Below are 27,786 nucleotides of genomic sequence, written 5' to 3'. Positions count from 1 at the left end.
TGCCTTACTGCGGACCCGCATTCACCAGAGTGTTTCAGGTTAATAAACCTGACTCGGTATCGCTACTTACGGTGGGCGTGTGATGACCTAGAAGAAGAGTTCATTTACATGGTTGCACAAATAAAGAAGCTTCTGTGGTCAGAGAATTGATCAAGATGCAAGAAAACAGCAGAGGGAAGAGTAATACAATAGTTGTTTTACCGCGTTACAGGTTTCTGGCAAAATTTGCTGCTACACAGAAGCAATTCACAGCAACCAGCACCGGGATCACAGAAAGATCTTTCAGAGCACCCAGCAGGACGTTACCAAGTGCTTCCTGACGTGTATAAAGCCTTTTATGTGTTTATTCTTTTGGGCTGCCTTTACATCTCACTTGTGGGGTTGCCTCTCTGGTGTTTGGGGGTTTTTTTTCCCCCCAATTGGCTTTACGTTTTTAAATTCAATTTGAACAGTAGCTACAGTTCAATTCTTTAAGAATGCAGAAAAGTACACTTAGATCAAGTGATGCATTAACTCCTGGCAGGTCTCGGCAGCTCCCCCTCGTTCTTCCTCAGCAAAGCATGCAACTTGAATGCATGACCAAACCACGGTCACGGCAAACAGAACTTAATCAAATCTTCTGAGAAATTTGGGAGGGGAAAAAAAAAAAAGCTTTTATTCCCAATTCATCTATCCAGATGGGAATCTGACTTGAGAATAGCTCCAAACCGGATTAAAGCTTTGCCAAAGGAATTAGATCGGTTTGCCTCAAAAGAGAACACAGGCAAGTTTAAAACAGTCATCAAAGCAGCAGCAAAGGGTGTTTCATTGCTCAGCTCAGCCCGATGGTCACACACCGCTTCAGCTTTCCTCCTGTTTGGGGCAGGGCACAACAGACATGAAGACAGACAGAGCCAGCCTAAGTGGACTTCCAGCTCTGAATCCACGGCTCCTGAGACACAGCCTGGCCAGACCCTGGCTGCTTCTCACCCGGTCCCACTTCCACTGAAGCACGTGGTGCCTCGCCCCTGCCCGCCGCAGCAGCAGGGACAGGCAGGGATGAGCCATGTGGGATGAACACGCTTGTCATGGGGCTTAGTCCCTACTGCCTGCAAGTGGCAGGAGCCGCCAGAACTTCCCCGTGTGCCCGGTTTGGTTATTTTCAGGCCACGTACCTGTTACAGACTGAGATTTATTTCCAAGTTCTAATTTATGCCAAGGGCATCCAGAGGTTTCAGTGACTGTCGCGTACAACACACCCCGCGGACAGGAGCTCGGTGCCTGCGGCAGTCGGTGCCTCTACACCATCCTCCCTCCGTCTCGGCAAACTCTTGGGTGGTGATGGAGACCCAGCCTGCTCAGCGGGAGCCTCGTTGGGCTCCTGTCACACACCCCGCTGTTCACAGCCAGGCCCTGTCCCACTCCAGTCACAGCACCCAGCACGAGGTAGGGGTACGGGGCGCAAGCTTCCTTCAAACCTCCTACCAAGGACTGGTTTTCTGCCGGTCCTACACCCCCAGCCCCCATGTTACCGGGGCAAGCAGCAGCTTGGAGAAGGGGAGGGAGGCTGCTGGCAGCAGCCACCCCAGACCTACGGGGGTGGGCAGGGGACATCACGCTTTAAGCAGATATACAGGGTCAGGGGGTTAACAGAGAGCAACTGGAATAATAGTGAGGGTTGTGAATTTGGACACAGCACTCTTGTTCCAGTGAATGTAACTAGCATACAAAAGGTGTTTTTAACAGAAGTTTGTTAAACAAGTCAGTTCTGTTTTTATTAAACCCAGCTTTGGTACAAGGTCATTCCTGAGATTCGTTTACAAGGTTGTTTTAAAACAAAGATCAGCTGGGCCTCTCCCTGTTCCTGTGTGAAGTTAGACTCGGGCACAGACATCACTTTTTTTTTTTCTTTTTTTTTTCCTTTTCCTTTTCCTTTTCTTCTTTAAACAAGTGTTTGTGCAAGGGGAAATCAGTCTGATACAAACACAGAACTCACCACCAGGAACGCCGAGTCTCCAGCTTTAAACCGTTTCCCCTCCGTTAACATACAACGTTTAGTTGTCCTTTAAAATGGTTCCATTCTCACCCACCACATCCCAGTAGGAAGTGCCGGAGTTCAGAGCGGCCAGGCAGGATTACCTGACCCCGAAGCAGCGAGTGGGGAGGTGGGCAGGGAGCTCTGGGGAAGGGGTTAAGTTGTGAGGCACGCGTGTGCAGCCCTAGGAAAACTAAACAAATGAAGGTCGGGGGATTTTGGTTATAAAACCCGTAAGTCTACAGAAAAAAAGCTACACGGAATAGTTATTGCTAAGAAACGTGAGAATGCAGCTGAAAGGTTAGGGACGTTAGGAGGTTCTCCAGTTACACCCCAAAACCAGCCCGAGGAGAGGACACACAGAAGCCCCATTACAGCGGCAGCTCAAGCAGCAAGCTGAAATCTCGCCTCGCGCTAACCCCGCTTTGTCCCTCGTCCCTCTGGAAGTTCGGTCAGCGTTAACTGCTTCGTACGGGCTCTCGCCCAGAGATTAGCGTTTTGGTTTTAGTGCAAGCCATGCAGCAGCCTTAATTAGCAATTTATCTTTTGGCAAGTATCTTAGATTTCAACTTTATCAAGAAACCTGATCAAGCAAACTTTTCCCCATCAAAAGATACAGTGCATCTTAGTCCTTGCTATATAATCTCTTCTGTGCAATATAGTGCAAGCTTAAAGGTGAAAGCACCAATTAATTTCTTCTGCATGAGATGTTTTGGCCTTAATAAATCTTCTAATTAACATGTCTTCCTGATGTTATGGAGCACGCACTGGGAAGACTAAAAAAGCTACAGAAAGAACAAAAGAGAATCAGTATTTAAGTTTCAGTTATTTACATTAATTAAAGACAGCATGAAAGGTCAAAGTACAAATCTAACGTATGCCGCCTGATAGCGGGGGGGCCGGGTACATAGGAGACATTTGAATTTAAACCATCGCAACTCGGAGCAGCTCTCACGGCTGCCAACATCTTGTTTGGAACTGGTAATCAGAGGATTGATTTAAAATTTTCATGAGGGAAGACCGCTGACAGGGAAGATCTGAGAAGTCACGTGCTACGGAGACAGGGGATGGGGAGAGGTGCGGAGCCGTCTCCAGCCCGGCCAGGACCGCAGGGGCCACCGACCAGCACAGGCAGCCTGAGCCGGCAGAGCCAGTGGCTTTGCTCTGCCCTCGCCTCGCCGGTGACGTCCCTCACAGCTGCGCAGTTCTCCCTATCGAGCAGCCTGGGACAAGGAGACGAGGCCGGGTTTGGGCTGTCTCCTGAACAGAAAGCATCCACACGTCCGAGGGCCTTGGTCACCAGGCTTCAGCTCTGGAACTGCAAAACGTGGACAGTACCTACCTCACTGCTGAACTGCTTTTGTAACAACACTGTGCATTTCTCATTCTCTTGCAAGCATCCCTAGGAGCTCTGCACAAATATTAATGAATGATCTTAACATTGCTCCTGTGGAAAAATCCTTGCCAATGTACATCGTCCTAAATCCCCAGGTGGCCCGTCTTTAAAATGACCAGCTACTCTGCCACCTGAGTTTCCCAATTAATTCTTACATACCTGAATGTACTTTCTCTTCTCTGTCCTCCTAGAAGATTTGGCTTTAAAAAGTATTGGGATGGAACAGGTTGTAAAACATTTCAAACAGACCACTTGGTATCAACGGCTAAGTCCCCACTAAGGCTTATCCTTCAAAAATTTAACTGGCTCAATCGACACAACTCTAACCCAGTGCAGGCTCAGACTTCCACCTGCACTCTCTGTCGGCGATCGCTGCAGGCGATATCCCACCAACTCCAACCACCGCTTCTGGTCAGCTCTCTGCGGGTGGACGTTCAGTGTCGGTACAGCACGGTACCGCGGCTGGGGTAACCATCCCAGCCTTGTAAGAAGGTGGGATGCAAACGAGAGCACATAAGATGACCAGAACTGCCCTCTGCCTTTTAAGCAAGCCGCGTATTAAATGCAAAAAGCAGCGGTCTCTTACACAAGCCAACTCCTGCGGCAATAGCACAGTCCCTCTGCACGTTTCTAAACAGATTTCAGAAGCAGCCAGTATCACCGACTTGGTTTTGTTCTTGAAACTGGGGCTGCAGACAAAGCTCCCATCAGAAGCGCCACTTCAGCAAACACCGTGCATCAGCCAAACTCCACTTGCTGGTTTTGTCCTAAGTGCAGCATTGGTCTCAGTCCAGCATCAACTAAAAGCCAGAGAGACCCAAAATTAACTGAATGTAACTTCACACGTAGCAGTGCCCCACAGAACAGACACCAAGAACAGGTAAAGCTTCAGCAGCGGCTCTCTCTGAAAAAAGAACCCCAAATGAAAGCTGTGCTCTATCTTTGGCCTTGATCTAAGCGTATGATGTGCTTCTCCGGAAAAAGCATGCAGCTTTGGAAGTGCCATAGGGAAAATATCACCCTCCATCTCTGCTCCCTTTTCATCCTACCCTTAAATCACCTCTTTGGGCATCATTACAACAGCGAAACTGCCGGTAAATCTACCCGCTCGCTCACCAGATCCCACAAAGGAGAAGTACAAAACAAGCTTAAAGGCAACTTTTGCCCAAATAGGGATGGCATTTGAATTAATACCTTAGAATTTCTCCCCCGATTACAGATGAGGTGCTTTTCCACATACTGTATGATTAGCTATTTGTTAATTAATTAATTAGCTAATTCTATTTTTGAATGTTCCCCATAGTCATAAGACATCCTGTGACTGGTAAGCTTTCAATCATTACACATTATTATTTCAGAGATCCACCAGATAACACAGGAAATCCACTGCTAAATAAACGACACCACAAAAACTCAAAATACATGTGAGATTTAATAAAAGAAAAAAAAAAAAGTACAGAGTGAGTGGAAAGAACTGAAAGTCAAAAAAAACCAAAAAAAACCAAACCCAACCCCAACGCATTCGGAATGACAAAGCGAACGGATGCAGCACGTCCGAGAGGCTGCTACCCCCCCCCCCCGGGCAGGTCCCCGAGGCACCGCCGCATGCTCTGAGCCAACCACCCCCTCTCCACCCCTGGGGCTGCCACCACAGCCAGACGTGAAGCCTACAGAGCTTAGAGCCCCGCAAAACACATTTTAAATTAGAAAGCAGACAACATACATGATGGTAAATGTTTAAATGATAAAAAAAAAATGGGTAGTTTTTCCCCATTAATACCAACCTTTTCCAGAAAAATGTATAAAACAGCTGAAAGATGTGTAACTGAACAGTTTCAGTCATTTCTGAAGGGTTTTTCTTTCACTTCTAGCCTACAAGATGTAAATCTTCGGACCGGAGTGAGATTAGCATCACCACCCATTTGTAACTTGTTAAATAAAAATAAGATACAGAACTACCCTATATACCACATACTTAAATCGTGTCTCAGGCAAACAGAGAAATCAAGTACTAGAGAAAAAAAAATTACTGAGTCCCATTGGGGAGATTACCATGTTGACTGCTCTAAAGAACAAGTAACTACGAGGAAAAGGTACGTCCGTCACAACATAAAGTCAGTGTATATATAATAATCATCATCATTAAAATATTGTTTCATACATTCTGAATGTCTTCATCAGAAAAAGCTGGCAATTTCTCCACAGTGCCCGTGGATTTGAAGGTTTTTACTCTTTCACTGTTATCACCATTATTCTTAACTACCTGTTATTCTAGGGGAAAAAAATTGATCTCTGACGAGCCAGGGCAGATAGAAATCATTTGCATAGATCTTGCTGGCTGCAGCATGAGATCGGGAGAAAATTATCGACTGGAAAAGTGATGGCGAGGCAGCTGTTTGCATACCCAATGTCATCAGTTATTGTTTTATCCCAGCCTTCGTAGCATTGGCCTTGAGAAGCAAAACAATGAACCAAATAGCGCTGCTTACTCATGCGATTAGTGCACCAGAGTTTCTCTCATTAGCGAAACTCAAAATCCTGCCCCTAATGTGCTACATGATTGGACTGTAGTCAGTGGCGAGCTGGAATTGCCTTCTTGCACGTAACAATAGGTTGGGTTCCTTGTACGTTTCTCTGAGAAAAACACATTAACCCTCCTAACATTTGACAGTTACTCTTTAAAATACATCTAACCTGGAGGCACAGCCTTAAAAATTAAACGTTCAGCTTTCAGCAGACTCCTAATAAGTGCGCATAATTTCTACTCTTTGAAAAAGGGCCTGTTCTAAAAGGTGCCTGCGAGATCTTCATGAGGTTCTTTCTTACACGCATCAAGTAACACTGACGTGATTTTCAATATATCTGTATAAAAGGCCAATGTCCATATGAAAAGTTTAACACCTGAGCATGTACTTAGGGAAAAAAAAAAAAAAAAAGCTGCTTTAATGGGATATGCAAGTTAAAGAACCTCATTTTACGATCCAGCAAAATGCTACCCTCAAGCAGACCTGTAACAGCTCAGATGCAAGGCCCTGCACCTCCATCTGCAAGTCAAATAAGGAATTTGCTGACATCTTAGCTTAAAGACAAGTCTTTAAGAAAAGAAAAACAAACCATCAGACAAATCCTGTAACATTAATAACTAAATAAAATGCACACACTCACAACTAACACTTAGCCAGCCAGTGTTTTTATAAACTCTAAAGATACTATGTGGGGGTTAATATAAAATATTTGCTTTCTTTTAGCCTATTATCTGACGGATGGATGGAATTGGGTCCAACTATTTTTCCATGACAACAAGTCTCTATTCAGTTATCGTCCTGCCTTATCACAAAATGGTTTGGGGGGGGGGAGGGGGAATATTGATCCTAATTATTCCTCTAAGCTAGGTCAGCCAGGAAAACAAGGCTGTGATTTCTAGGCACGAGGAGTGTTAAAGGAAGCACTTTCTAAGAGGAATAGGGGCTATCAGCATAAATACGGTGCATAGCTCAAAATCAGGGGATTCTCCTTATTAGGCACATAATAAGTTTAAGGTTAAAGAGGAAAAGTAAAGATGACCACTTAAATAGTTTTTCCACAACAGTAAAATACATTGGTAAATGACAAGTTACACAAATCCTGTAGTTCCACATTATACAACAAACCCTTATGAAAAATCTTTCTATATAAATGTTCTACTTTAGCAGTAAAGAAAATTCAAAACATTGTCCCGTGAATTTTATTAACCTCTCTCTCTTTTTTTTTTATATATATATATATATAAAAAAGTGATGTAGAAAGTGTTTAGAGTAATTCAGGATTAAAACATATAATTACTGGAATGAGGGTTACTCAGACTAAGATTCCCAGGGCAGAAAGTCTAAGCGTTGTGTTTTTCTACCCATTCTAAAAAACTTATTCAAATCGAGAATTTTGTTAGAAAAATAAATGTTTTGGCGTTCTTCATACCGCTCCTCACATTTGTGCATGTACAGGGGAAGGTAGGTGAGCCTCAGTCAGTCACCTTAGCCAATTAAAAAAAAATAGATCTAGAAAGCAAGTATTTAGCTGGTGAGTAAGATGAGTTCAGACAAACAGTTATGGTCACTTTATACACGGCTGTTCAATCACTGGGTTTAGAACAAAACATCTTACTTTAGGGATTAGTTGACTTTGTTTAACAAAATGTACATGGTAAGGTTACTTCCTTAAAACCTCCTGATAAATTCTGTACAGATAACAGCGAGTCGTTACACTGCAACCACCGAAGATGCTCATTTTCTCTGTCACTTTGGTCCACTCACACAATGTTATGAGAAGGGTCACAGGGTGGGAAACTCAAGCAACTTAACACATGAAAGCACCAAGTCCACTCTTGGCCTGAAAGTCTGTGTGTGATTAACTGAAAGAAACAAAACATAAAAAAGCATGAATTAAAGTTATGAAAATTAAACAAAAGCAAAACGTAGCGAAATATGTTAAAAACAAAAAAGGAAGAGAAGGGCAAACACTGCTCAGGCATCTGAAGACTCGCAGACGAGAGCACCCCTCCGGCACGCTGAGCACCGCACCACAGAGCACGACCTGCTTAGCAGCTGCAGGCACAAGAGAGAATCTCAGCACAAACACTTTCTTCCCCCCCGACACCTGCAATTCTTGCATCGCCATTTTTCACTTATTAAAGCTACTAAAAACGCTATGTCGAAACAGGACACAATAAAAGGTTCAACTGGCTCTTCTGAAAATTGAAACAAGACAAAACGCCCCCTCCCCAAGCTCACTATGTATTCCCCGTTCCTGCAAGGTCCCAACACCTTGCCCGCAAACCCAGGACGTGCCTCCACTCGCATCCCCATCCCCCGGGGAGCTGCGGGGGCTCTCCCGGCAGCGATGCTCCCCTGGCATCCTCTGGGTCCCGCTTCTCTCGCACCGCCCCGGGTGGGCGCCTGCCCCCGTGCAAGCGGAGTGCAAACCCCGAGCTAGTATTACACTCAGCTCTGTAAAGCACCAGCTCCTCGTTTACCAAAGCTACGGGCACGGCCTGAACCCTGTGGCTCTGCCGGGGGAAGCTTTGCCCCTGGTCCCGGGGGAGGACACCGCCTGCCACCAGCTCCCCAGATCCCAGCTGCCTTTCCAGTCCGGTTTGGTTGAAAGACCTCGGTAAGAAAGCTGGCAAAGACATTCCAGCTGCTTGCTTGGGAATACACAGATCCTCTTAACGCCCACGTGGTCTGTGGGGTTAACATCAAACCGACCGCCTGGGATGCGGCAGTGGGATGGGTTAGGGCTGTGCTCTCTGACACACAGGTTTCACAAGGCCCCCAGCTCCGTTTGATGCCTCCCAGATGAAGAAGGGGTCTGGGAAGACAGGGCACTGGCAAGGCCAAAGGGAGGCACCTTCCTTTGAATATCTTATTACAAATTTCATTATCCTGCTTGAGCAGAAACCCCTAAATACCACGTTTTGAACTAGCTCACAGGTTTGGAAAAAAACAAACAAACAAACAAAAAAAAACAAACCACAACCAACCCCAAACAAACAAAAAACCCCCCACCAAACCAAAAAACCCCAAACCCAATCCAAACCCACTTCCTCTCCCTAATTTATTAATTTTATTCCTGGTGACGGTGCACCTCCTCTAGCCGTGCTCCAGAGCCAAAGATAGCCCCCCCACCCCAGCACCGCACAGGGGTCCCCACCGCGCAGAGCACACACTGTGGGTGCCCCTCGGTCCTTCGTACGCCGCCTGAGCTGCCTTCTCCTGGCCCTGCTTCTGCCCACGGCCGGTTTCTAAATCGCCACCCAGAAGAGGAAGGACGTCTGGACTCACGTCCGCAGGTGGGCTAAAACCAGCTAAAGCGCAGGAAACCTATTTCTATCACAGACAGACGGAGTGGAGGGGAAGCTGCAGCATTTCTGCCTGGCCGGCACACACAGTACATCACCGCCGGAGCATCCCAGCAACCGGCATCGCTCGTGCAAGTTAACAGCGTGCGGCTCAGCGTGCTCGCCTTCTTCAAAGGCCCCAGGCTGCCCCCGGTATTCAGCCCCCAATTCATGTGCGAGTTTAGCTGGATTAAACTCTATTTGCAGCAAAATATTTTACAAAGCGTTTTGGACTCTGTGTGTGAGGTGGGACGTGCCCAGAGCATGCTGAGAGGTCTGAAGAAGAGAGTGCTTTGGTTTTGTTTTAACACCAACACATTTACATTCCAAGGAAATATGTTAAGTAATAAGCACTGTAATCTTCCATAGGAAGAAACAAATTACTAGCATGTCATTACGCAGAATGAGCTTCTCTAGTGCTGCAGTTCACAGCAGAGAAATGACAGAGCACGAGATCTCATCGGCAACGTGAAGCCAAATGTTGTGCTCTCAAGAGCAAACTCGGGTGTTGCTACTCTCGATGGTCTTTTTTTCTTTTCATCATTAAAAGGCTCAGAAAACATTGCCACCAGCCTGTTCTGGATTTGACAGAATGCAGTTTCAGACTCTTAAGTTCCTTCACGCAAGGGGAAGTAACAAAAAGTGCTGGAATAACAGAATTACCAGCTTGCATGATGGCACTTCTCATTTTACTCCCTAGCCAGAGTTCCCCTGAAGACTGGCTTGAATGGAAGCAGGATCACTGTGTCCCCCCCCAACCTTTTCTTCTTAAACCTGTTTGTTCCATTCCTGCTCTATCATTACACAACCAGGCAGCTGAAAGAGCATTATTTACATGCCCTCGCTTCACACTCTTGCTGGCTTCAGCAATGTCAATTAACTTGCAGCAAGCTAAGATAAGAATTCTGCCTTTAGGGGAAAAGAGGTTTCTCGTAAGCAGAACTGTGTCTTGGAGCCCTATTTCACACGGAGCCCTAATGAATTTCCAATGCATCTTCACTTTAAGCTGCTGTTTCCTTCTTTACAGCTCTGCCTCTAAAAATAAAGTAAGAGCACTCTCCAAAGAGGGCCCCAAGCCTACAGATCACAGTGAGGCAGTGCATGACGGGGACCTCATCTGTAAGGCATTACAACTGTGTCATGATTGTCGCCACTCCTCTCTGCTGGGGACAAGATGCAGCTTATTCCTAGTCACCTTCCCGTCTGTCTCCAGGAGCAGACGGCTCGCAGGATCACTTGAGCTGGTTGTCACAGAGGCAAGGGCAAACCCCGCGGGACTCTCAGCCTTTAGAGAATGGTCCCAGATTGCGAATCCCTCCCACCCGCAGCCACCAGGGCTTCCCCAGGGCCGTGCCCAGGCTCAGATGGACCTTGTCTCTCCTCCGCTTTAGGCAAAGAGTCAGAAGGGTAGGAATTAGGATTCCAAAACCCCCTTTTCCATCTGCTGTCTAAGCAATTGACCAAACATTAAAGCATCTGAGCAGACACCCAGCTTCCCAGCAGCAGAGGAGAAAGACTCAAGTTCAGTCACTTACTTTTTCTTGTCTTTGTCCTTCTTCAGCGGCTGCTGTGAGGTAGCCTGCAAGGATTGGGACTGCAAGGTTTCCACCGCTACTTTCCGCCTGTTGAAGGCGTTCATCTCTTCCTCCAGCTCCCTCCTCTTCTCCTCCACCTTCCTTTTCTCTTCCTGGTGTATCCTTTTTAAGTGCTCAAATTTCTCATGCAGCTGGTAGGAGACAGACCCTCTGAGCATCGCATCCAGCACAATCGTCAGGCTGTGCTCCCCCCAGAGCCGCAGTCACACCTCCCGCACGAATCCCCACCACCCCAGAGACAGACCAGCTGGCAGGGTATGACAGCCGGTGCCCCTGCACCGTGCAAGCCCCTCAGCAGAGCTGACCTCTGGGCAATCACAGCCTCTTCACCAAAAGCAGGGAAGACACAAGAAATTCAGCTCTGCCTGACACCACATATCAAATGGGAGAAAGCGTGAGCCCTGGGTAAGTGCACCGAGGATCTCAGCTCAGTCTGCAGCCCTGCAAGGGGGCTCTGGACACTGTGGGCTCTTTCGTTCCTCGCTAGTTTTGAAGGTGGTCCATTTATTTCCTCCCCAGCCATGGCAGCTGCCCGTGGCCTCACACCACTGACCCGGGGGACTCCAGCCCAGCTGCCCCCTTTACTCTGCTGTCCAGTGAGCCTCCAGGGATGAAGTCTACCTGACATGGACACTCACCAAAACATCCTGCATTGCCCTTCACTCACCAAGCAGCAGCCAAGTCTCCTACACACTGCACAGGACGGGGAAGACTCTTGTTTCTGAGGCATCTAAACCAGTGATGCTGTTTTGAAAACATTACCCCGTGTCCCCTTCTCTGAGTGGGGGAAGGTGTGTGTGTTTGTGCTTTGGCTGGTGAGGTCTGCTCAAGAGCTGCATGTGCTTTCCAGGATTCATATGTTGCCCAGACCCAGATCCTATGTTGGCTGTATTTTGGGCTCCTCTCACAGGTTTTTGGCACACCCACCTCTCTCTCCTTCTCCTTCAGCTCTGCCTCCGTCTCCTTGACTTTGTTAACAAACATTTGTCTCATTTCTTCCTCTTTCTTCTGGAGCTCACCCAAGAACTCTTTCCTCTTGGTCTCGTATGTTTCTTGGAGGCTGGGGAAGAAAGCAAATGAAATCCAGACTCTTTGGACACCAGTGAGTTAGGGATGGGGAAACGCACGCCTGTCTGTGTTGCTTAAAGACAAACAGGCAGGGAAGGGAATGCCACCAAAGTCAGATGCAAAGTTCAAACCCAGTACTAGTATTTTCCAGCCCAGCATTGTGGATACCACCTGCAAACCTCCCATTTTTTGGGGGTGTCAGTACCAAAGTATCGCTCTAAATTGATGCTAGATGTGAAGGCTGCTCACCTGAAGGGCTGGCTGTCTGGATCCGTATCCTTGAAGCCCATCTCTTCCAGTTTGCACCTCCTGTACAGCTCATAGTGGCGGGTATGAGTCTGCTCCCGAAGATCCTCCATATTGACTCGAATCAGCATTTCCCGCAGTTTCACAAAGTCACAGTGACTTTCATTCTCAACTGACGGAAGCAAAGGGAGAAGTCAGTAACCTGCACACATGGCGGGGGAGCACAAACGCACACACAGATTAACTCCAGAGGCTCCCCTCCCAAGGACCTCTACCTGTTGTCCCACACAGGGCACAACACAGCCTCTTGGATGCAGGGATTCCCGTTGACCATTACCACCTGCCGGTAGGAATGGGAATTCAAAGGAAAGACTGGCCAACCCACAAAAGGCTGCACAGGACATTTCTGCACCGTTTAGCACAGGGCACCTTCATGCACACGCGCTGGCGGGAGGGCAGAGCTGGAGAGGGTGCCAGCGTGTGCACATGCACGCATCAAGGGAGGTTTGCGGTGGGTGCCCGGCTTGCAGCGCCTTACCTTGCACCACTCCCCACGGGTACTGCCGAGCTCTCACCAGCTTGTTCCCAACTTTCACCTCCTCCGTGCTGCCGACCACAGCGAAGGGCAGATGAGCCTGAAACAGAGCCAAGTGCATGGGCTAAGCCCTCAGAGATCAGCCTGACCATTAAATCCCCCTCACCCAGGCACAGGATCTACTTCAAAAAGTCCTTCCTCTGAAGCTATCAATCTCCAATACTCAGAGCAGTCTCTACTATGAACTGGGATATTACGACAGAGAGCAGCGTAGAGCCATAGCACAGCTTACTAGCAACGCTGGCTGGACTGAACTAGATGGGGAAATATTGTAGGAACACCATGATCATTACTGATCTCCCTCTATCCATTTGTCAGGTTGTTCTTGCAGCTGTAGTCCCTCCACACGCCAAGAGCAGGGCACTCCCTGCCTTGCAGAAAGCACAAGCCAAGACATCCGTAAACAGGCCTTGGCACAGCAGTTTGTGTGTGGGCACTGGAAGGGACATGTGCAGGATACAGCATGTGCTCATTCCTCTCCAAGTCTGCAAAGCATCAAGCGCAGTAAGGAAACAGGGCACCGTCCTCAAGCATTGCAAGAAAAGAGCCACGGAGCAGGCACTTCAGTAGGACGAGGTTGACAAAATCCTTCACATTTAAGAAGAAATGGATCCGGAAGTGTGGAACTGGTAGAGAAGTGGCCAAAAATTTTGGGTTTTCTTGGGGGGGAGGAGACAAGAAAAACCAAGCAAGCATGACTGCCATTTTTCTCCCCAATGCACACAGCTTGCAATTATTTTAAAAAGAGTGCATCCTCCAAATTTTTCATGAATTCAGCAAAAAAAGAATTATTATAGTGAAAACGCATATCTAGTTGACGCAGAAATCAATGGCTATTGACATTTAAAAAACAAAAGGGGTGTGTGTGCAAGAAAAGACAAAGCATTTAATCAAAAACAGCTATGCAGAAGTGTTCATTTTGATAAAAAAAGCTACTTTTTATTTAAAAAATTAACATGGAAACATTTCAGCTGTTTCTACTGCAATAGCTACACTCTGATTTGGGAGACAGGAAACTTGAAAGTGTTTTGCATATGCTTCAGCCAGGTCTGAATTCCTGTTGCGACAGGACAAGGGGGAATGGCTTTAAACTAAAGGGGGGTAGATTGAGACTAGATATGAGGAAGAAATTTTTTACACTGAGGGAGGTGAAGCACTGGCCCAGGTTGCCCAGAGAGGTGGTGGATGCCCCATCCCTGGAGACATTCCAGGTCAGGCTGGACGGGGCTCTGAGCAACCTGGTCTAGTTGAAGATGTCCCTGCCCAGGGCAGGGGGGTTGGACTAGATGGCCTTTAGAGGTCCCTTCCAACCCAAACTATTCTATGATTCTATGAATTTGATCTTTGAACTTCAAAAAAAGACAAAATAGAGTCTGACAATTTTTCTTCTTTATTATAAATTGGGTTTTCTCTGCTTAGCCTGCTTAAGTCAGAAGCCTAATGTAAATCTTAACTGTAAAATTTTTATTCAAAGTTTCTCCCTCCTCAAATGAAAAGTAGCCTAAAAGCAGACAGAATGAATTTTGAAGAAAGTATTTTCCAAAAATTCAATAAAACAAATTTTAGAGCTGAGCTGAGTTTCTCCAGAGAGACCACAGATTAAATAAGAGCCCCATTTTAATTAATTCTGTATGCAATAGCCTTAGGCATCTGTCAGATCCACAGCTCAACTTTCAAACAGATTTAGCGTCTGGACAATCCCAATGAAACTTGCCCTTCAAATGCATTTTTGTGCAGCAATTTAATTTGTCACAACTTCTGGAGGCAATGTGATTGGCAGCGTTACTCACATTCATCACAGAGTTGATCTCAGCAACTGCTTCGTCATCTGTGGGGAACTGATAGATCTGCACACCGTTGCTGACCAGCTCGCTCATTATCTTTATCTTGAACTTGTGCAACTCGCTCTTGGAGATGGTGTCTGCTTTGGCAATAATTGGAATGATATTCACCTACAGCAGAAAGGAGGAAGGAAAAATAACCAGGTGAGCAGCAGTCAGGCAAGCAGCTCTGTCGGGAGCGTGGGTGCCCGCGGGGTGACCCGGGTCCTACCCCCGTGGCTGCTTTACATTTTATAAAACCACAAAGGTGCTACATTTTTTTGCATGCGAGTTGCAGCACAAGCCCAGCTGAACACTAGAGGGAAGAGTTTTCCAGGACTAATTTGGCTACGAGACTTCCAGATAAACCAGACAAACACCCTGCAATAAATACACGAGAAGATCAAAGCCTCTGCTCTTGCCTATGCATTTTGTTACACACTTCGAGGGAGGCAGAGACAGCGTAACTGTCACATCTCGAGTTATCACCCATCCACTCCTGGCTGTGCTGACAAGCCGTTTTAGAAGTCAAGCGCAAGGATGAAACGCTGCAGCGAGCTGATGTGAAGCCTTCCCATGCTTAAGCAGAAAGAGCAGGGACTCCTCAGACGCTTTCACAGCAGCTGTGGATCCTTCCCGAGGACTCCCTGAGCCTCTCCCTGAGGATCACAACTCAGGCATTGCTGCGCGGATTACACGGACCACCCGGGAAAGGTGCAGGGTGCCATACGGCAGACAGGAGATTTGTTTTCATGCTGTTGCTGCTCAGCTTTGGTTTCGCATCAGCGGTCACCTAGCACAATACCCTAACGCAGCTTCATCAACCCAGGTTTCAAAGCCACCTGCAAGCTGCAGGGTGGGGAGGTCCCCCCGTGCCCAGTACATACCAAGATCGAGAGCAAACGAGGGCCACATCCTTCAGGAGAGATGTGGTTCACTGTGGCCTCATGCTTGGGAGAGCTACAGCAGGGCAGGATCTGTCACAGGGACCTCTATTAGATAATGCTGCTATGGCCAGAAAAGCCAAGCGCAATACTGCAAACCACTGCTTAAACAAACAACAACAAAACTCGTCTGTCTGAACAGCAGCCAAATTCATAGCAGTAAAACAGAAGAATTCAGACAAATGAGGGGAAAGCCTGATTTGCCATCTAACATTTCCCAGGAGCCAACACTTTTTGTCCTACAGAGCAGAAATTCGTAACAGCCATTTGGTCTCCAATGGGTGCCCATTAAAATAAATGACCTTGCTTTCCCAGCTCAAGTTCTCTTTGTAGCTCAAGTGTTTTTTCCATACTTCTTGTTTTTTTCCTCCCCCCTCTGGTTTAGCACTCACTAAATACAAGAGCATTTACTCACTCCAAAAGAAACTCATCTTAATTTACTCATTGCAAATTTATCTGAGAGGATAAATTCCTTATTTTTCTCAGCCACCGATCCGGCCTCTTTTACCAAGGACCACAAACCCCCACAGAACAAGGTCTGCTGGTCTCACTCCACTCCTCAGCAGGTTGATGTCCTCATTACAAAAGGTAAAAAGGGCCATGGCCACAGCCGGGTGTCTCGCTGACCTGCTAAGAGCTGAGGAGGCTTGGATCCACCATCTCACACAGAAAAAGGGTCAGCTCACAGCTCATGTACCACTCGCTCATGAGCAGTATCTGTGAGGGGAAAGGCACTGCCAGGGAGCTGCTGTGTGCAGGGCTTCATGCTCTCCAGCCAGCCAGGCACGCTGACAAACCAGCGCAAGAGGTGATTTTAGTCCACCTTCAGTTGGCCTAAGCAATTCCCCCCTTCTTCCAAAAAGCACCAGCTCAGCTCTGCTTACAGCGAGGCAGGGGGTGCAGAGCCTGGAGCTTGGCACGGCTTCCCCAGCAGCAGGAGAAGGCAGGCTCTGTGGTCAGCTGCTGCCCCAGCAGTACTCAAAGAAGGTGTAAACCGAGGTTGGTTCAAGTCCCCTCCAACCAGGTTCCTCATGCTTTGAAAAGGCAACTCAGTCAGCACCTGCTGTCACAGAGTTCAAAACCCAAAAGGATTTTACAAGTTGTCGTATTTCCAGTAATCAACAGCCAACATCAATACTGTGGAGTCCTGGAAACGGCGTTTGGGTGTATCTCACTCCTCTCTTCTTCCCTTGCAAGTTCCTTAATTTTTTAAATTATTACTGTTTTTATTTTGATTTCATGCATGCCTTGGAAAACCACAAGCTGGAATCCCACGGTTAACAAGTGATACCCGGAGTACCATACAATTATCTTCCTGTTCTCCTTTCTCTGATTTTGAGCACTGGCACCCAAAAGCTGTCTAAGTCTAGAATGAGATCATCCCTTTATAATAAGGAGAAAGGATGGAAAAGTTTGGAAACAAGAAACAAACGAGATACGAGATGCTACCAAACCGAACTGCATGTCTAATCCTGCCCTTCTACAGCACCTTCCACACATCCATTTCTATGCAAAGGCCACAGTATGCGGCACGGAGATTAGTGCCAAACAGATATACAACCAGTCAGAGAAGAAAAGTCACCTCTCCTCTCCTTCCTGAACAGGTTTTAAAAACCCAATAAAAGGAAATGATGCCAGAACCATTTGAGGTTTCTCTCTCCACTCTTACTTTTACACAAATAACGTTTACCTTGGGTTGCAGGCAAAATCCCACAGCAACATTCTTATATCTCATGGTGGAAGAGCAATATTCTCTATTTAAAGATCTAGTAATAAAATCATGAAGTTAACTACTGGAGCGTCATCCCACTGAATGTGACAGGCGTGCAGCGTTCCCTTGACTGTCAGTCCATGTGTTGGAAGTCTTTGCTGGAGCTGGAATTACGGCCAGAGAAAGTCTGTGCTTCAGACAAGACAGTGAACTCGCATGCACATGCATAAAATGCACCTCCTTCTCAAGTCAGTCTGACCACAGAGTTATTTCTCATCTCCAAAAATAAAACTTACAAAAACGTGCCAAAATAAGTCAGTTGACAGAAAATAATTTTGCTAATATAATAAGGCTACATGCATTTTCACCCTCTGAAATACAGCTGGATTTTTCCCCATCTCCAAAGTGTTCCCAAATGCAAGTCCCAGTGAAGCCAACAGGCAAATCCTACCTTGGAAACCAAACAGCAGAGGCAGAAACTGGCCTGAAGCATCCCCACTGGGCAGTGACCTGCCTAGGATGTGTCAGCTCACGGAGGGCAAGCAATTAGCCACAGCTCGTAAACAGCACACGCTGGCTGGAAACCATCCAGGGACAACAACCAGGGAGCCCCGGGATGCCCGTGCCGGCACACAGCTGTGCCGTCCCTTTCCAGGGCAGGGCTGTGGTTTAAATCAATAAATCACCTTCTCATCTGACACAGATGCAATTTTATTTATCTCCTCCTTTTCCCAGGTTAAACCCAATGGAAAGGCAACCCCTGCCAGGTCATACGTGCTTCCCACCTACCAGCCAGCCACATTTCATCCACCTAGAACCACTTCTGAAGATCCTTCTAGCTCTCTGGCTGTAATGAAATACCCTAGACAACAGCTGGCCACGAGCTCAGCCAAACAAATACTGTATTACAGTACAATGGAAGATTTTGTTTACAAAACAGCTTTACCCAGAAGGGATTTTGTAAACTTTACACTAAAAGCAAGATTCATTATTGAAATCATCACACAGATTCAAAAGCCTGCCCAACACCTGATGCCATGCCACTGGTGTGCTAAAGCAAAGGCGTTAACTGAGCCGGGTTCCTACAAGTCCCTTGTTTAAACAAGTCTCAGAGGCTGAGCCAGCAGAGCACACAGCAAAGCATGGCCTCCGATACACCTTTCGTCTCCATGGGCTCCATTCTTCAACTGTAAAACAGGGGCCACCAGCCACGTAAAGCTTCCCAAGGGGAAAGCCAGGTTCAGGTGTGCTCACATGGCTGCAGACGCGAGTCAATGCACGTCACCTCTCTGCTCAGCCACGGTAACCACTCGCTGTTACCAGTCTGGAGCAGATAGAAAGCTGCCTGGTGTTTGCTGACACCCCACTTCACTCTGCCCACACGCTGGCCCCCAAGCACAAATGGTTCAAGTGTACTGGGAAAGGGGCACAGCGCTGTCAGGCACAAATCTTTAAGGAGTGCCTGGAAAGCACCGTGATGTCCTGGGATGACACCAATGCAGAAACGCAACATAAACCCCTGACACCCAGAAAATATCAGTGGTCTCTACTTGCTTATTCATTTCCATGTGCCTGCTTGTGCGAGGCCACCACACCATGAAATCCAAGATGTTCTCACACTGTGGTAAGAAGGGAGATGAGAACAAAGGGATAAAATGACTTCAAAGAGGACTATTTAAGTGGAAGTTTAGAAATACAAAAGGCTTGCGTGCACACAAAGTTCTCATCTCTGCACAAGTACAAAGGATTTATTTTGGTACTACCCAAGGACCAAAGGCAGCCACGGGGAGATGTGAAAAGTAGGGAATGCAGAAGGAAAGGAAGAGAAAAGCTTTGTGGGACCACCAGCACCAAGGGGAATCATGCAAAAGCTTTCCTCCAAACATACTTCTGGGAACATGTAATGCTGGCACCACACCAAGAGACAAGAGTTTATTAAGGGAAAGTTTTCGGATTCCTGATGAAGTCAGTGTATCAGCCACCACGGTTACAAACAGCCCACTGCAATGGGAAGCCAGCGCCTGCTCTGGAGTGGGGCCAAGGAAGAGCAGGCCAACAGCCCTGGGTGGTGGGGGCAAACAGCAGGGACTCCACGAGGGGGAACTCTACCCGCCAGGAAAGTCCGATAGAGCTGCACGTGGACAACAGCCAGAGAAGAGAGCATTCCCTCAATGTAATCCAGGGGATCCCCAGTTACTGCAGGGTCCCAGCTGCCTTGCCTGCCCCCTCTGTAGACTGATCAGCGTCTGCCATCTGAAAGGAACCACCTTGCTGCTAAAATACTGCTCTGAAAAAATAAGAAATTCTTGCAAAGAAAAGAAGAGGTGCTGCTGTCACTAGTGACCTTTGAAGGCTCCTGCAGCTCCCTAAAGGCAGCTGGAACAAACAAGTGTGTCAGAAACCTCCTCCGAGCCGCAGGAATATCAGCAGTAACCAGTTAAGTAACCCACTGCCCCCTAAGGCAGTAACAGTTTACGCACAAAGAAGCAACCCCCAGCTAGACCCTCTCACAACCCACTTTTAGGATTTCCTATGACCTTGAGAATTTCTCACCATATTTAAATTTTCAGAAGATATTGTGATCTCCTATACAGGTCATCTGGCACTACCAGCAGTGACAGCTCATGCACTCCCTGTGCGCCAGCACGCACAGCCAATGCTTCTCTTCAGCCCTTGTCTCCTCTGTACTGACCACCACCTTAGGACGTCTACGTAGTTTTGGTTGCTCTCAGCCCCTCTGTCCCTGCTGACAGGTCAGGACAGCAGAGTTGGCTCCGCAGTTTCCAAAGTTCGACTGCAGGAGCTGGAACACATCCTTACCTGCACCCGTGTACAGAAGAGCTAATAAAGATGCAGCTGATAGCTTTGATAAACATAAACTAATCTGGGTAAGATTCTTACAGTGATGGGACACTCTAGACTTCACACAGCTAGCTGGAAAACAGGTTTTTCACCTGACGTTTTTCAGGAAAGCCGGTGAGAAAAAAAAGCACAGGACCTCAGCAACCCACCAGGGCAGACTAAGCTTTACCAGAGTCCTAAAAACAGCTCAGCTAACATGCAGGAAGGAGTCCAGCACTTATCTGGAAGGAACAGAGCCTTCCATATAACAATCAATATTAACAGAGGCATCACCACTTCCAGAAAGAGGGACCACAGTCTCCAACCCCTTACCTTGCTATCCAGTTTCTTCATTGTCACCAGGTCCAAGGACTTGAGCGAGTGCCCGGTTGGAGTGATGAAGTACAGGCAGACGTGAATCCTCGTGTCATGATAGTTGAATAGAGATCGGCGGATTTTCAGCTCTTCTTGTAAATAGTTTTCAAACTGCGTATCAATGTACTCAACTATCGGCCTGTAACTAAAACCATACCATTAGCAACCCAGATACTGGAGCCCAAAATTAAACAGTTTGAAGGCTTAAGGAGTTCTCCTAGACATACCATGGTATCATTTAAAAAGTAGTTATAAGACTCAAACAATTTAGCCTTACAACAGGAAAAGTGTGGCATTTACACACAGACCTTATAATCCAAAGGTTGCTGGAGTCTCCTGAGGCTGCACTGCAAAGTCTAAGGGCAATGGAGCATGGAAAGATGACTACTTCCACAGATCAAACTTTGCCCAGATCTCAGGACTGAGCCATCTGGCTGTAGCAATGCAACATGACCAAGGAGAGACCTTGGAGTCCCAGAAAGCCTTTACCTGGGGCTTGAACAAGATGTCTGTGTAATTAAATGAGACAGGTCCAGAGACACCGATCACTGCCAGAACAGATAATTTCCCAACCCTGCACTGAGGACGGCTTGTTAACTGCTCACGCTCCTGGAGGACACCATTCTCTGCTGGAAAGACCTCCTATGACCTCTCTTTTTGGCTCCTCACCCAACTCCCTCTACACTTAGTCCCCAGAACCAGAGCCACTCTATTAACAGAAACAGAGACATCTCCTCTGCAACACTCCAAGCAGGACTGCAGGCAGCTCATGTCTAAGCATCAGAGGCAAGCCCAGAAATGCCAAGCAGATGGCACGAGACCTGCCTTTCATCTTTATTTATCTGATCCCCAAATCCAACCGCATCCACAATTGTTAGCTTCAGGTGGACGTTGCTTTCCTGCAGGTCGTAGGTCCGTGGCCGCAAGCGAACCGCGCTCTCATAGTGACTGGCTTCCTCCGTCTCAAACGTGGTATTGAAGAGGGTATTCATCAGCGTGGATTTCCCAATGCCGGTCTCACCTGGGAAGGAGAAATCATCAGCTCACTGCAGCATGAATTTGTCACAGGTACTTCAAAGAACGTTAATTACAGAGCAGAACTAAATTATACTGTGAAAGATTACTACAAATTGCTTGTGGACGGACATATAATTGTCACAGAAGTAACTGCATTCTTGAAGGCCTCCCACGCTTAATGCAAAGCTAACACAGAGCACTTTGGTCTCATCTCCCCAGCGAAGATCATACAGCACAGCAAAACACACTACTTTCCCCTCCACGTAGCCTGGCTTTGCTTGGGATCCTGCACCAGAGAAGCTGGGGAGAGCACAATTTTAGTGGAGTCTTTTGAGTCTTCAGCTGAGATGGAGTAAAACTCAGCTGCTCCTACTGTCAAGGACTATTTGGGTCAGTTGTTGGCTGTCCCAAACACAGTGATAGCTCCAGGTAACACTGCAGATCAGCATGAAGCGATGGGTGTTTGGTGTGCTGGGGAGGTGACAGGGAAGCCTGACAATGAGGTTTCCTCTCACTCTCTTCTGTGAGATTCCTGACTTTAACGGGCTTCTCTACCACTTTCTCTCCCCATTAAAGTCTCTGAGGAGAGTGGAGACCCCTGTGAGGAGGGAATCTGAGTGCCTATTTCAGTGCAGAGAAGCAGGCAGACAGCTCTGGGCCTGCTAGGACAACTTGCCATCAGACTGAAAATCTCTTTTCACAGCAGAAAAGACGCTGCATGAAGGTTTCGTGATTTCAGTGTGCAGCTGAACTTTGGTCTGCCTGGAAGCCTTAAACCAGCTTGTCCCTCTTCCACGGCCTCAACCCTGTTGCCCCAGATGTCCCATTAATAACTGCCAAAGGACTAAAGCCCATTCTGCTGTAACCCCTTCCTTTCCCCCTCCATCCACACAGCAGCTACACCAGCGTCAGCTCTGCGGCTCTTTTACTCTCCCCTCTGAAAAGCATCACAAGCTCCACACAAGGCACTCGGTGAGCTGCTGAGATCTGGCTCAGTACGTGCAAACTGTCCAGGATGGTCCCATTCTGCACAGACACATCACAGACAGTATGTCTATGCTTTCAGATGATAGGGCCACCTGTGCAGCAAACAGAATTGGCCAAACTGGAAGAAATAAGCAATGAACTCTTCCGTCACATCAGGCATGAGCTTCCACAGGCACCCAAATAACCTCAGCAAGACAGCAGCTGTCAGAGAGATCAAGAGGTGCTGCTCTGCTCTGAAGAGATCTTGCAACCCAGCTGGTTTCGTCTCTCAATGCTCTTGATTTCTGGAGTTTCCCTTTAGTATTTCTGCTTCCTTCAAGGCTACCCTGTTGCTCCACAATTCTTCATGCCAGATCAGCCAAGGGGAGACAAGAATGCTGTTTAGGGGAAACCAAAGTGAAACCAATACCAAAATGCCATACATAGCATCTGTGACACAGAGGCCAAAGCACGACAATGTTTTCAGAGGCCACATTCACGGTGTATTTTTGCTATAGAACTCTGCAGAGCCCTGTGCTGAAGCACTGAAGCAGGGCCTTTCCGAGGCATCTTCACCTTTCCAGTAGTAGAAAAAATTCTGCCAACTTGAACCTCTGAGATACGCAGAGGGAGAGAACACGGAGTCAAGAGGGGATGGCAGAGAAACTTGGTAGGGAGAGGCTAGTTCTTGGAGAACCAGTAGAGGCAAGATTAGGAGAAGTTTCCCATCTGTAGCCCCCTTGTTCCAACAGCCATTGAAGGACACCTGGGATGCATCACAAACCAAGCTCCATCCGAGAATACTTGGCTCACAGGCTGTCTGTGAGCCAGGAAGGCTTTGAACTGCTGCTCCTGGTAACTAAATGAGACTCTGATATTTTCCAGACTGGCCTACAAGGGGCCCCATTTAAACTCCTCATTCACTACACACAGCCGTATTGGCTAAGGGAGCAAAGAGAGGCAAAATCCAAGGAAAAAGCCTTCTACTCCCCACTCATTTCCCAGGCAGTCCGTCATGCTACACCTTCGGCATAGACAGCCACTGCTTCTACTGAGTGCAGCCCATCTTGCTGAACCCAGCCACGTCCAAGGAGCCCTACAGCGGACGCACCGATGGGAGAGCAGGAGGGTGAGCAAGTTTCTGTTCGAGGGAGGTGCCACGCCTGCTGCCAAGGGCTTTGGGCTTTTTCTTTCTTCGAGCACCACAGGTTCTGCTTTTCACTGGAGAATAAATACCTCATGGTGCTCAGAACAGGGCAGGGGCACACACCGCTTCCTACCAGCTGTGGCTAAGAGTTGTGCAAGGAAATAAAAACAGCCTGGTGCTCTAGATTAATCTGAAGGGAAAGTCATATGGAGAACTCAGTACTGATGCAAGCCACGTCCTCCTGTTCAGTTGTGGGCACAGTTGGGAGCAGGAACTGGCAAACAGGGGTACAGGGTTTTTTTTTTTCCTCTTGCTCAAAAATAATGCACTAATTTTTTCCAGTGTGTCACAAATGGCATGGCCAGATGAGAATACAGGAGTATCCATTCTGGTGTCCCCAAGAATGACACTACTTGAAAACATATTGCCCTCTGCTGCAATTACCCTTCTGCTAAGGAACAAGTCTATGCAGTTCAACTGTGATTTCAGCCATGCTTTTTACTTGTGGTTTGGATATGCAAAAGTGGCTTAGGTATGGCACAAGCACCTTGTGCAAGTCATCAGGGTTTCACTGCACAGTCTATACAGAGCCACATTCTCTTTGGGTAGATTGAGGGCCAGGTAGGGAGCTGCTGTCCCTGGATGTATTTCTGCTGGTCTAGCAGGTTACAATATTTCAGACCTCATACACAATACAAGAACCAGCCAAAGTAAAAATAATGCTCATCTCATCACTGGAAGGAATTGGTTTCTAGTACTCTAGCCAGCATCGCTTGCTAGATCACATCAATATATTCTTGGTTTTTAATTTTGGTAATGATGTTGTTTTAAAGTCAGCCTCTCGCACCTGCTCACAATCTTCAAGACAACTACTTGACTATCAATAAAAACAGGAACACTCCCTCTCCCTTTCCTAGCACAGAGATGGTCATGCTTCAAGCCCTTTGACTCACCCTGGGAAAGCATCAACCAGGCACAGCTCAGATACAAACCTCTGATCCCTAGCTTTGGGGCCCAGGCAGAAATGACCAAGTTATCACCAGCAGCTCTCAGCTAACACATGGTGCCTCTGACTGCATCTACTTGGACGCTGTATTCACCGAGAAGCTGCTCATGCCAGCCACCCCAGTTTGCAAAGGGAAATATTTAACTTGCCAGATACAGTCTTCCCTTAATCCTTCCTATTGCAAAGCTATTGCAGCAGAGGAGATGAGCAATACCTCACTGATTATGGAAATTCTTCCGGTTTGACCCACAAGGCTCAGCCACTTTCACCTCCCAGCTGCTCTCTGCAGCTTCTGCACCTGCACCAGTAGCTCAGCTCAATGCAGAGCTGGACAGTCCCACACCCGTTTCCTCCCTGCCCCTCCTCACCAAAGGCAGAAAGTTGATATATTAAAGCTTTTTCCAAAATTCTCTCTAATTTTGGGCAATGAGTCTCCAACAGCCACTTGTGAAAGTCACAACTCAGAAGCACATCAAGCTCCAGAGAGCTCAAGTTCATTGAAATTATTATGCTTTTTTATTTTTAAAGAGTTAGGCATTTCTGACTTGCTTAAAGTCACTGTCGAGGCCCGTGGCACAGCAGGACACACAAGAAATCCTGGTCCCAACCTCACCGCGCCGCCAGCTCAGCCCACGTCTGTTTGCAGAGGACTGTGCTCACCCACACAGAGGATGTTGAAGCTGAAGCCTTGTGTGACAGACTTGCTGACCAGCTGATCGGGGAGACTGTCGAAGCCGACATGGCCCCCCAGGGAAAGGTTCCTCTTCTCTTCATTCTGGTAGGGAGAAGAAGCCAGATTAGCAGAACTGCACTGAGATGGCAAGTCAGAGACACGAGAGGAACCACCAAGCCCAAGAAATAACCACCCTCCCGGGCACTGCAGAGCCACCGACACAAACCCTAACGCTGCCCAAAAAAGCTTGTGTTTTGGCACGCCACAGCGCAAACCCTCTGACAGCCACCAACATAAAAGAGAGGGGAAAAATACTGATCTTAATGGGGAATTGGGAGAACTAAGCTACCAGGCTACAAAGAAACGAAAACACTAGCATGAGCTCAACTACATACAGCTGGGAGAGATTAGCAAAGGAAAACCCACCACCATGTGTTTTAGCACTCATTTCTCCTCATCCTTTTTTATTTTATTTTCTTAAACCCTTCAGCACTGAATTCAGCTTGACAAACTCTGCATTTCCCCCCCCCCCAAGTACTTGATCTTTTTCCCTTTGCTATTGCCATAAGCAGCGTGGTTTTATTCGCTCACGCGTCCAGGGGTGCTGGTTGCACAGGCAGAGTGAGGAACCCTCTTGCTTTACCATCTGTGACCACACAGTTTTCACTGTTTCTCTGCTGTTCCTGTTCCTGCCTCCCCCATATGCACTTTGTTCTTCCTTCTGTCTCCTCCCTCCCCCAGAGGAAGACGAAGCTGTTCACCTGTAGGAAACTTTGCTTAGGAACGAAGACAATGAACATCCGAGGAGACAACCGGTCTATGCCCTGTGTTATACAGAAAGGCAGCCCAGATCAGCTATAATTCCAGAAGAGAGGATTCGACAGATGGGTCATTTCTGCTTCTAGTGGTTAAGAACAGTAGAATTTGGATTTGCACAAATATTTCAACAGATGTTGCCACTTCTCTACGCAACTGAGCAACGCAGTTGCAAGTCATCAAGGTTTCACTGTACAGCCTATACAGAGCCATATTCTCTGTACCAGACCGCTGCCCCTGCAGCCTCCCAAGTACTCTTACCCTTCCGTGGAGAAGCAAGGATACATGATTTCAGAGCATGATTCATTCACCCTCACAGTTTCTTTGGTAAACGAGTCTGTTTTTCTTAATCACCAGCACACAGTGGAAGATGGGGATGGAAAAAGCGTCTGCCCTTATGCCTGGCTGAGGTTCTTCTGTCCGTCCCTGATAATTCGGACTTAATGTCCCAGCACTAAGACCGTGACACAAGAGCATACCCTGAAAAGAGCCTTAGCAGGCTGTGAAACTTTAAATTAACTCAAGAGGAAAATAAAAGAATTGACGTGGTAAGCCTTGCATATTGCTCTATGCCTGTAATAAGATTGCTAAACAAAACATGAACCTTTGTTCAACTGCATCTCGAGTCAAAGCCCCCTTTAGTTCTGCCTTTGGTAGAACAAATATTCTCAGCTTTGTAAAATAAACCGTTTATGTCACAAGAACAACTTGTGAACAGCTGAAGCAGCTCCTATGTCTCACGTACAAACCTTCTGGTTGTCCCGGTTAGCATTTGTTACCAACTTTCAGATGATTTTAGCCCAGTGCTCTCCTAAGGGACCCTCCGGACAGAAATACAACCAAACTGTAGCTGGGCTCCTGCAATCGATTCTGTTTCATCCCATCAGGATCAATCGCGCTCACTAGCTAAGTGGAAATAGCAACCATTTAAAGTTTTTCTGTGGGAGAGAGGGCACCAATTAAGTTTTTAAGGTGGCCAAGAGTTTAGGTGAATTAAAAAGGGCCCCTAAGACACAGAAACCTCCAAGTTAAACTTTCTTCTGCTCATCTGTCACCACACAGAGATGCTAAAGCTCAGACTAACACCTCTGCAGGGACAGACCCCAATTGCAGGACGATTCCCCAGCACATGGGGAGAAAAGTGAGTCCGTGCTGATCGTCGAACCGCAGATCCGGCATGGGATGGTGCAACCGCACCGGGAAGGGGAACTTGGACACACGTGTGCTGGGAAAGGGCTCAGAGCTGTTCAGGTTTGTTTTTCCTCTTAAGGAGGAGACGGTCACAAGGCTCAGGAAGCCACTGCATGCATCAGCAGAGCTTGGGGGGGCTTCCTCAGGCTCTCAGCCCCATCCCCTCAGCCCCCACTGCTCCTCTCCCCCCGCACCCCCCCGAGCCGCCGCCTTACAGAGCTTAAAATGCCAGTTCCCACCACTGCAATGCAGCGACAGCCACGCAAGCCGTCCCCACAGAGAGTCACCGAGTTTGACGGTTGCGCTTTGTGTCTTTCATTTTAAATAATAAACAAAAAAACAAGCAAACAAAAACACAAACCAGAAGCCTGGGATGACATTTTGGATGGGAAATAAATAAAGGCTGCCGATGGCTGTGATTAGGCTGAGAGTGCCCGAGGCTGGGAGGAGGTTTCCAGGCAACAGGCAGCACCACTGCTCGGGATTTTAAAAT

The 27,786-nt window shown here is 47.4% G+C and overlaps 1 protein-coding gene across 2 annotated transcripts in view; it reads right to left on the bottom strand.

Annotated features, from left to right (window-relative positions):
- Positions 1–1,729: 1,729 nt before the first annotated feature.
- SEPTIN8 (septin 8) overlaps positions 1,730–27,786 on the bottom strand; it is a 41,117-nt gene continuing 15,060 nt past the window's right edge. The window contains exons 2-10 of one of the 2 annotated variants that reach the window (XM_076349747.1): positions 25,274–25,388; positions 21,303–21,498; positions 20,436–20,622; positions 14,577–14,738; positions 12,730–12,826; positions 12,195–12,363; positions 11,805–11,937; positions 10,818–11,008; positions 1,730–2,799 (exon numbers count right to left, since the gene is read on the bottom strand). In XM_076349747.1, the coding sequence (XP_076205862.1) occupies positions 2,745–2,799; positions 10,818–11,008; positions 11,805–11,937; positions 12,195–12,363; positions 12,730–12,826; positions 14,577–14,738; positions 20,436–20,622; positions 21,303–21,498; positions 25,274–25,388 (1,305 nt within the window). In that variant the 3' untranslated portion in view covers positions 1,730–2,744. Of the gene's footprint in view, positions 2,800–4,823; positions 7,798–10,817; positions 11,009–11,804; positions 11,938–12,194; positions 12,364–12,729; positions 12,827–14,576; positions 14,739–20,435; positions 20,623–21,302; positions 21,499–25,273; positions 25,389–27,786 lie in introns of those variants that run through there. The other variant, XM_076349748.1, reaches the window with a different exon arrangement.

Source organism: Aptenodytes patagonicus, chromosome 12 (assembly GCF_965638725.1).
Source record: "Aptenodytes patagonicus chromosome 12, bAptPat1.pri.cur, whole genome shotgun sequence".
NCBI classification, from domain to species: Eukaryota; Metazoa; Chordata; class Aves; order Sphenisciformes; family Spheniscidae; genus Aptenodytes; species Aptenodytes patagonicus.
This window is presented reverse-complemented; position numbering and strand designations above follow the sequence as displayed.